We start from the raw sequence: 11389 nt of genomic DNA, 5'->3' as shown, positions 1-11389 counted from the left end.
TTCACATGGGTAGTGAGATAAGAATAAGGAGGCAGAGCACATAAAATTGCAAAGGCCAAGTATAACAAAAACACTACAAGCTTCTGGAAAGTGACTCAGCTAATGGCACAGAGAAACTCTAGCAAGTTGTAAGGTAACGCAGAAAGGTAAAAAAGATCATCATCAGACACCATTCAAAAAGGATGCCAGCAAAAATGTGCTCATCAGTTCAGCAGACATTAAAAGCAGATAACAAGAGTACTTCTAGCAGCTTCTAAATGAAAAACAAAAAACACAAAAGTTCTTTTTCATACATAGACTTCAGGAAGTAAGTACAGCAGTAAGGAAAATGAAGTCAATGAAAACAGAAGTCTTAGATGATGTGACAAAAGATATGACCTAAATGATGGGTGAGTTAGAGGAAAAATTGTTCACAAGGTTACTCCTGGCAGAGAGAGAGAACAGCATATTCTAGATGGTTGACAAAAATAACAAGAATAAAGAAGGCATTCACAACATTGGGTAGTACGGAGGTATCACTAAATGTCCCATCCCTCCAGAATTTACTCCAACCCTATCGCACCCAGATCACTAAGATCCAGCAACAAAAATCACTTGCAGATCACTAAAGCCAATAACTCTGCTGGTGAAGCACTATTCTCTTGCACCATAGCCAAATTATGGAACTCCCTCCCACCCACCCACAATTACCTCCGTACCATCATGCACCCACTTCAAAACTTTACTAAAAGCGCACCTAAAAACAAGCTGGCTATGCCCTTGCAACTCCCACTCTAATATCACCCTCCCAATCCAACCACTATCTTTCTTTCCACTCCACTAACTACTTTGATTATAGCAAGCTCAGATGCTCATAAGCCAGTATTTATTATACAGCAGGAACTTCTTCGTGTAACATTTGTTAATGTCTGTTATGTACTTCACAGATAAAGATTCTAGTTGTCTACTGATGTACCATGTTCTTCATCTGTAAATATGTTGTAAATAATTGCTATGTAAATTGTCAATTGCTATGTAATCCAATGTAACTACTGTCTGTTTATTTTAACTGTGGAGCTTTTCTCCCCGGGCCTCTGCTGAAAATGGACCTACATCCAGTCGGATGCTCCTGGTCAACAAATATAAATAAATAAATAATAAATAAATCAAACCTCTGTCAAGCTGCATGAAAATTGTTGGAGTGGGTAACTGATAAATCACAGCATAGTAGATAATCAGTTAAAAGATGAGCAAGTCAGATTTATATCAGGATGTAGCACTACCATCCCAATGTTTGCAGTGAGGTTGACAGTAGAAAAGTTTAAGATGAGCAAATAGTCCAGATGGACATTACCAGACTTGGAGAAAGCATAAGGCAAAGATCCAAGAAAGCTGATTTGGGCAGTCTTATGATGGTTCTAAGTCGGTGAAACATTTGTAGGGATTAGTGATTGCTATGCACAAGGACTGAATGACAAAAGTATGAACAGTGTCTGGGCCAACAAGAGGCATCTTGGTATGAGTGGGCGTACATCAGAGATCAGCACGAGACCATTGTTGTTAAGACTGATGATGGACAACATTAGAAAACAGGTCAAAGGGGATACATCAAACAGCTGCGTCATGCAGACAATATCACAAACTTAAACATAAGCCTAACTGGAACTTCAGAAAATGATAGGAGACTGCAATGCAAACCTGAATCCATATGGAATAAACCTGAGTTCAGACAAGATAGTTGTCACTGAGCAAATGGGGGAAGTCACAAGAAAATGGAATATGAGATAAAACTGACAGTAGTGGAACAGGATAATATCATCATGTATGGGAGATGAGAAGTCTGCTTGAGTAGGTCAAAGCTAGAATCAGATGTGCTGTAGCCATCTGGAACAGAGTGTCAAGGATAGTCTGTCAGACAGAAAAATGACAAACAAGTTGAAAAGTAAGGTATACAAAAAGTGGTGTGACCAGTACCTCTGCATGCACAGAAATATGGGTAATGAAGTGTGAAAGTGTGAGGTAATGGAGTTGAAGTACCTGAGATGGGTGGTAAAATGATCGTTGTGGACAAATGAAGAAAGGAGTATATCTGAACAGAAGCCAAAGTACCTATAGTTGTAGAAAAGGTCTCGGAGAATGGATTATAGTCATCGAGTCATGTGTGCAGGAAGGCTGAAGGCAATTTGGTTAGAAGATTTTTAGGGAGATAGGAAGAATGAAAGCAGAAATGAGGATGCCAGCCAAAAGATGGAAGGATTGCATGAAAGAAGGTAAGAGAGTGGCAGTAAATCAAGAGAGGTAGTGACAGTTCATGTTACACTCTAACCCCATGTAGAAACATGGGAAAAGGGTTCTTGATGATGATGATTTTCCTTTATTAGCATGAATGTGAGCATATACATTTGACTTTTGCACATACACCGTCATAATATTGTAATTATTAAAACAGATGTTTTACAGTTGTGGTAATTGCTCCTTTCTGAAAGATATGTGTTCCACAAATTTTTGGATGATTCATATCATATTTTTAAATGTGCAAATAATTATGATTTTTTAATGAATTATTTGGTCATTACTTTTGTAATGCATTATCACAGTTAAATTTAAATAGTTTTAAGCTATTAGCATGGCAATTGCAATTATCTGTTTATGAAATCAATTTATAAAATCTGAGCAAAATTATTAAATGGTCAATCAATAATAAAGGTAGAAAGTCATTTAATGGCAGAAATGTCTTTACTTTACAAGAAAGACAGCATCACTTGTTTCATAACCTCTTTGATACAATTAAGATGAAATCCATCAGTACTTTTATGATGGTGTTGGGAACAAGTCAAAAAGTTAAATATAAATCTGTGCATTAAGTACCTTTATATCAGATGCATTTACTATGCAGGAACATTTAGTTTATAAAATATGCTTATTAATTTCCTCACAGAAATTAAATTTGTCATTGGTTGGAAAGTGCCTCTCATTAAAATATGAAGAATATCAATAAATTGTATTAATAAAAATGCATATCAGTAGCAATAACTTACACTGGATTACCACTTGCAGAATTGCAAGGAGTCCCATCCACCCATCTCCATGATCCTTCTGTATCCTTGTCTGTCATTCCAATCCAATAAAATCTGCTATGGTCCGTTCGTGCAAGTTGTGTAAATTCCTGGAATGATGATAAAGATATATAAAAGTTAGTCTAAGCTCACACACATGAATTAAACTACATTACATGCATGTAATTATAATTATCTTTATCTATCTTTATTTTGGCATTTATTTATTTTATTTTAAATAGATATGGTTTAGATCCCCAGTGGTCTGTTTAGATTAACCTATGAGATTCTCACCACTAGCTCATTGCAATACTTAGTTTTCAGTGTTATGAGTTTTTAGCTAAATGGGTTTGACAATATAAATTTCAGTGTTATGAGTTTTCAGTGTCATGATAGGGACTCATATATGTGGCTGTGTGAGCAAGTGTGTGTGTGTGTGTGTGTGTGTGTGTGTGTGTGTGTGTGTGTGTGTGTGTGTGTGTGTGTGTGTGTGTGCACGTGCATGCAGACATTACTAAATACTTGCATAACTTATATTCTGGACATAAAAGACTTCGTCCAACACCAATTACATATCCTAAACAAACTTCACAAAATTATGCAGAGTAACTCTCATATCAATGATATTAAAAAAAGAAATATGCATATACAAATAACTAAACAAATACAAATCAACTTAACATCTCATGTTCTGAGAATAATAATGTCTGCCGGGGCATTACAAGGAAATAATGGACCAGGGTGGGTAGGCCTTCCACCTTTGTCTTTGGGTCTCACAATACTCCTGGGTAGTCATTTATTTCTGTGCAATGCTCATTTTTTTGGGTATTGCTGCTTACTTATTCTGCCTATGCCCAGTATAGAATGCTAATTTTATTGTTGCCAGTGCATACATGCCCTTGTGATGAAGTCATCATTTTGCTTTGAATGCGAACATATTAGGTTAATCATAGCAACTGATTTTATGCTTCTACTTTGAATTTATGTTAGAATATGAGTTTTGTATCAAAATATTGCAAGAGACATGATAATGACTATAGGAAATTGACTTAATTTTTGAATCACAAAGTATAAATGCAGGAGTACACAATGACCCCAAATTAAACTATCATGTACACCAAGATTAATCAGAAGACAGGTCCATTCAATGAACCTAGAGGATACTATGAGAGGCAGATCTCTCAAATGCCTCTATTGTGGAGGAGCATTCTTATTTTCAGGCCTTAGTTAGGATGCCCTTTTGTGGAGGTTTATCTCTATTTACTAGCTTGATTTATTTCTTCACACAGTTTTCGGAATCTGTTCATCACATGCAATTTTTGAAACAGTCTAGAAAACCAAACAACATGACCAACATACTAGTGGCAATAATACTTTAAAGAAAGAGGGCACACATCTTACAGCTCCCTTTTTCTAAAGCAAAAATAAATCAACTTGCGTGGTCACATTCTGTTATATAGTTCATTAAAGTCTACAGACTTTACACAGTTTCTTTGACAGTGTGCTTATATTTTCCCATCATTGTATCACTATCTGTTTTTTTAATAGATTTTTAAGTAGCAGCCCACCACATTCCTACCAGAAGTAGGAAAGGTTTTACTCGTATTCTTTCAATTGCATATTTAAACTAGGAAACAGCCCACAGCTGTGTCTCTTGTGAGTCAAACAAAAATTAGAACAGGGCAGTTAATGTTAACTGCCTGTGAACTGAGGGTGGAGACTGAAGCTTAACCTTCTATTAAAGGGGTAAAATAAAACATTTCAAGGCATTGCTGGAAAAGCTTACCCAGACTCTGCCATAGACTGCTGTGAAGGAAAAGTCAGTTTGTTTTTGATTTTTTATACTTTGTATTGCTTCATTGCCACATTTTTTTCATATGTTGCAAAGTATTTTCTTCACACTGTATCTTACTTGTATTCTGCTTCTGCTTGTACATTTAAACTAGGGAAAATGCCACAGCTGTGTCTCTTCTGAGCCATATAGCAATTACATTTTTACTAACCCACCCACCATGGTGCTGTTGTGTTTTAACTCAACTGTCTCTGTAGTTACCAGCCCCTTATGTTAATTTGACCACATATTTTCCTTCCTTATCCTCTTTTATTGGCTATTGTCGGTAAACAAAAAATTGTCATTTTGCTAAGTCTCTCCTGTTCAGCTATTTAAATGTATTGGCCATCTCATTGTATTCCATACAGCCAGAATACTAAGTACCCACCTCATTCTAGTCTACTTGTTGTTCTAAAATTAGTGGTTCTCTCCTTAGATTGCTAAATATTAATTTATTCCCACCTTTCATATCTAACTGCTTAGTGCACATTGCAACTCTCAGGATATTAACCCATTTTGCATCCTACTTTCACAATTTGCAATATCTAGTCCAAGCCCACCAATTATCAGAGGAGCAACATTCTGACTTTCAGTAGTTATGGGTTTAGTGCTTTTGATTTGCTTCTGGTGAGAGAAGGAGAAACGAGAAATTATTTACTTGAGACTGATGATCACCAGAAATCCTGATAACTACTTCATAGGCACCAGCTTGGAATTTGTGCTTGTATTTTGCTCCTGGTGAAAGAAGGAACAGAGGGCATTCATTCCTGACTGTCTCAGACTGGGCAGTGAGCATCTGTGTGGGATCTTCCTGATTGGTCTGTTTGCTATTCAAGCTATCTACCAGGAAAAGGTTAAAACAAGCTTACAGATTCATGCATTATCTGGGGCAAGACTGTTGACCACCAAAGAGCCTGGGGCCTGCTTCTTATCTTGGTATTTGCACTACTGTTTTGCTTCTGGTGAGAGAAGAAACAAAGGGACATTGTATCCCAGCAGTATAAAACTTGGTGAGCCCAGCACAGGTAGCAGCCAGGCAGTAGCAAATCAGACAAATCCCCTTTTCATCATTCTTGACAAAGGTAATTTGTTTTTTATTAAATACTGCTTGATTAGCTGCTTGCCAACATATCTTCAGAATATCTCCATAAATATTTCATCCATAAATCATTAGGGTCTACTAATTTCACTCAAGTGTTTGGCATTGCTTTATATAGACACAGGCACCCTGAGTTGACATTTTTCCTATAAAAGCACCCTTTAAGTTTCACCAGTATCTAGTTGCACACATAACAACAATTTTTCAGGGACAATAACTGCACCCAGAGTTGCAAGCTGGATACTCTGGACATTATATTATATTCTTACTGCAACTGTCTAATCAATTAAAAAAGGGCCTGTTGCTATGGATATTATATTTCCCACTATTTCTGTTACCAGCTTGGTGGATATGGGCATCCTGAGGCAGTGTAGAAATTGACTCATGTTTACTGACAACAAGCTGATTCTCAAAAAAAAAATTATAAGAAATGTGAGAGATGCATTTACACAATGTCACTGGAGGCAAAGCTCTACTAATGTCATCCGGGTTGTTAGTACTACACACACTGCACTCATCATGCAAAGTTCAAACCAGATACATAAACAAACATATGCTAAGCACTTAAATGTAATCTTTCTAAAACTGAAAGGCCTCCTAGATGAAGCACACATAACAAATACCCTCAGCAACCCCAAATGCGATCTTTCAAAAAGCAACCAGATCAACACATAAAACTGCATCTCATAGAGAATCTACTTCTAAGCCCATAAGGCAAGCCACTTTATAATCCAACATTCTGGTCTTTGCAGACTCCATTGTGAGGCACACTAATGTCCCTTTCACCAGGCTAGGTAAGGAGAAGGTCATGGTCATTTGCTTTTCTGGGGCCAGTCCACCACATTATGCATGCACTTAGGTCAATGGACCACAAGTGCCAGTATGACTCAGTCATAGTCCATGTTGTTGTATATGACCTGAGACATACCTCCCTGGACTATATGAAGGAAGTCATTATGGTGCTCTTGGAATATGTGTCCCAGGCCAGTATAAGCTTAGTCTTGAGCAGCTTTTTCCCTTCTCTCAAGATATTGCCACAATGTGAACAGAAGATGGCTGACTTTAATAATTGGCTTTGTTACTGGTGTCATTCGAAGGGGTTGCAATATTTCTCAGTATGGAAGGAGATGGTCATCAGACCATGCTGCTTTGTCAGGGATGGTCTGCACCTCTTCTCTCTAGGCTTTCGACTATTAGCTAAAACATTGTCCTCCCCCATAATAATGCCAAACTGAAGTGACTTCTGACACAGCAAATCAAAACCAAGAAAATCGGAAGGTGTTACTGTTCAATGCTAGGATTCTAAACAAGAAACTCCACTCCCTACAAGCTCTCCTCACTATAGAGAATGCTAATATCTGTGCAGTCACTGAGACATGGCTTAAAACCACAGACAGCACACCAGCATGCTGTGGAGTTTTAGACCAGTGAGTTAAGTGAATTAAAACAAGAAATATTACTATTGGAAGAGTAAAGAAGAGGGAACAGGGCAACAAAAATCCTCAGGACAAATAGACATGATAAAAACAATGGGCAGTGTCAAAACACATCAGGATCTATCGTGCACTACCACAAATAATAATTTAAAAATATCAGTACAGGCAGAAAAACCAAGAAGATATGCCGAAAAATATAAAGGAAAACTGCAAAATAAGCCGTTTATTGATGACCCAAAACGGTTTGATGGAGAATTGGGAAACAAGGCAAAAGGAATTGAAACACCACCAAAAAAGAAGAAATTGATACATTTTGTGGAAATATCTATGACAATCTCATGGAACATAACAGAAATGCTGAATGGATAGAAGAGTTAAAGGAAAGAAGAAGACGTTAAAATGTACAGGATATTAAATGGGATGAAGTAACAGCCAGAGAGATTAAAACAAAGTTAAGAAAAGCTCCAAACTGGAAATCCCAAGACCCAGATGCAGTACCTAACTTCCAGCTAAAAGTATTAACATCTTTATGTGAAGGTTTAGCCAGGAGTAAGAAGTATTTATATGCATACCCTGAACAGACACCAACCTGGTTAACAACAGGAAAAACAACATTCCTTCTTAAGAGTAAACCTGCAGGCTATCCTGAAAACTATAGACCAATAGCTTGCCTTCCAAAGACATATAAACTATCCACTGGAATTGGTGCTGACAGAGTTTATAGTCATTTAGAAGAAAGCTCAATCATGGTGATAGAACAAAATGGTAACAAAAGAAAGTCATATGGAACAAAGGATCATTTGTTGTTAAATAGAATCATAATGGAGAACTGTAAAAGGGGAAGAAGTATGGCATGGATAGACTACAAAAAAGCATTTGACTGTATCCCACATTCATGGATAAAAGAATACTTAAAAATGAATAAGATACACCCTACACTGATCAATTACATTATAACGACCATGAAACAGTGGCAAACCACTTTGCAGTTAAGCCATGATAAAGGACAAATTATTATTCCAGGGATAAAAATTCAAAGGGGAATTCTAGGGTGACTTTTTGTCATCTCTTCTCTTTTGTCTTGCCCTTAACCCATTAAGCTGTCTACTTAGATTAAGTAATGACTACAATTTGGCTCTCAGAAAACAACAAAGTGTAAAGACTTTTCATCTTCTTTTTGTGGATGATTTAAAAATGTATAGCTTATCAGATGAGGAACTGAAAGCACAATGGCAAGTGGCTAAAAAATTTTCAGATGATATAAAAATGTCATTTGGTCTTGATAAATTTGCAAAAACAACCTTTAAAGCAGGAAAGCTGCAGCACCAAGAAAACATCAGCACTGGACAGGGATGTGATATAAAAAAAAACTTGAGCAAGAGGGAGTGTATAAATATTTGGGAATTGTTGAAGGATCAACAATAAAACATGAGCAAATGCAAATAAAACTTACTAAGAAGTATTTTAGAAGACTAAAATTAATACTGAAAACAGCACTTGCTTCTAGGATCAAAGTCCAGGCTATAAAAAAATTTTCTCTTCCTGTCCTACATTACAGTTTTGCAGTGACTAAATTGCCCCAAAAGGTATTGAACCAGATGGACAGGAAAACAAGAAGGATGTGTCATGCTTATCAAATGATTTATAACATTCACTGTATACCAGGACTGTATTCTACATTCTGAAGACAGTAAGGGCTGCCTCAAAATTTATTATATGTGTAGATTTGTAATGGCAGGACTGCATACATATCTACTGACCTCCCAAGACTCAAACATAGTGAAAGTTTTAAAACATGAGGAGAATAAGTCTAACATGACTTATCTGCTTAGTTTAGCCTAAGCATATCAGAGTCAAGCAGGAATGGAAATCAAACTAGAAGTAAATAAAATCAGGCATTAACTGAATTTGCCAAAAAATGAAAAAAATGAAAGAAAGACTATAGGGTGAAGGATCAGACGAGAAGGCAAGACATGTGGAAAATGTATACATATAGTTGCAAGTATAGAAAACTCTTGTAACAACCTCATGTTGATCAGGACTGAATGTGGGAATAGTTAAGGAAGGATGAATTTAAACCAAAAGACGAAAAGTTAATACTGGCAGCCCAAGATAGTAGACTACAAACACGTTGGTTTACAAAGTCCATTAAACATATGGGAGAAACAGACAAATGTGTTGTAAAGCAGAATTGAAAACAGTCACACATTCTGTTGCTTGTTGTGCTATACTAATGGAAGAAGGATTGTACACTGAAAGGCATAATACTGTGGAAAGACTGTTGCATTGGGGATTGTGCAAACATAATATTGCAGTAGATAAAAAAACATTGGATATATGAGCCACAAAGCATCAAAGAAAATTATGAAGTTTATATCACATGGAATTATCCACTACCAGCAGTTCAAAAAATAGATGTGAGAAAACCAAATATAGAAGTCCATGAAAATAAGACAAAAGCAGCACCGATCATTGAAATTGCCACACCCAGCGACTACAGTGTCTTACTACAGAGAGACACCGAGTCATAAAAACAGGATTTACATTGAAGGAATGAGGAGAATGTGGAAGAAAGACACCCAGACAGTTCCAATAGTTGTAGTAGTATATAAATAGTTTACCATTGTACTTACATATGTTACCAATACATGTAACTCCATATGAACTGCAGAAGGAGCCAATACTGGGCACATTGCAGGTGCTTCAAAAAGCACTTCTGGCTGACATCAAAGATTGAAGCAATCCTAATTTCATTAACTTTAATCATACTTTGACTTAAGAATGTGATTTATTCTTGTCATGGTATTAGTAACCCAAAAGACTTGGAGAAATTCAAACGTGAGAAGCCAGAAGATATAGCAAACCTACTGCAATAGAAGTTTAGCTCTAACTTTACCTCCTGTCTCCCCTCACCCTCACCTCAGGAAATACTAACAGATATAACTCCCCCCTACTATTACTAAGGAACAGGTCCTCGATGTTCTCTCCAACGCCAGGAACACTGCATTGATGGACCCAGACAATATCCCAGGCTACCTTCTAAATAACACGAAACATGACTAAGAGGGCCTTTGGAACTGCTATTTAACTTTAGCCTCCAAAAAGGCTTCATGCCTCAAGAATGGGGAACAACAACAGTCATCCCTCTGCACAAAGTTTGGCCATGTATAGACCCTGGAAGCTACAGACCAATTAATCTTATTAGTCTCATATGTAAAACTATAGAAAGAACTGTTATGAAAATGATCAACAATGACATAGAAAAGATCCAAACACTGGACCCAACCTACTTTGGTTTCAACAAGGGCAGGTCATGCCTACTTAACCTGGTGGACTTCTTTGAGAAGGTCACCAAAGCAATGGGTTGGAGCAAAATGGTTCATACTGCCCACTTTGACCTGGTCAAGACATTTGGCACAATACCCCACTTGGACCCCTATGTCAGCAGGTTGATAGCGTACTGGCTCACAAACAAGTCCCATGAAGTTAGAATTGGTAGTGCATCTCTACAAAGAGGACAGTCATAAGTGGTGTATTTCAGGAGTCATTCCTTGGACTGCTCCTTTTTGGCATTTACTTTTCTGAAGTCAAGGCCAATGTCAAGGCCTCTGGCTGACCAAATTTGCCAATGACTGCAAATTAGGAACAAACATTGAATCACCCACTGACACTATTATTCTCTGGGACGGGCTGAAAAAGACACATAACTTATATTAGAGTCATTGACTGAAACTAAATGCCAATAAATACATAATATATCCTTCTGGAAGTCATAAACCCCAGGTAGCTACCATATTGACAACTAACCCATAAGAGTCGACCCAGTAGTCAGAGACATGGGGACACACATAGACAGTAATCTAGCCTTTGGCCATCAAGTGTCTACAGCAGTGAGAAAATCGTTCTATATTGTGCAACATATAAACAAAGGTACAACATCTAGGTTCAAGGAGGTCATTCTTCCACTATATTCAGCATTCATTGATCT

At 37.2% G+C, this 11389-nt stretch overlaps 1 protein-coding gene across 1 annotated transcript in view; it reads right to left on the bottom strand.

Moving 5' to 3' along the window:
- Positions 1-11389, bottom strand: part of LOC122808178 (CD209 antigen-like) — a 621345-nt gene that overhangs the window by 115654 nt on the left and 494302 nt on the right. Inside the window, exon 7 of the mRNA XM_044079145.1 lies at positions 3018-3145. Coding sequence (XP_043935080.1) covers positions 3018-3145 — 128 coding nt within the window. The remainder of the gene's footprint in view (positions 1-3017; positions 3146-11389) is intronic.

Source organism: Protopterus annectens, chromosome 8.part0 (assembly GCF_019279795.1).
Source record: "Protopterus annectens isolate FY-2018-M chromosome 8.part0, PAN1.0, whole genome shotgun sequence".
Classification (NCBI taxonomy): domain Eukaryota; kingdom Metazoa; phylum Chordata; order Ceratodontiformes; family Protopteridae; genus Protopterus; species Protopterus annectens.
Note: the sequence above shows the minus strand (reverse complement) of the source record. Positions and strands in the feature narration are given on the sequence as shown.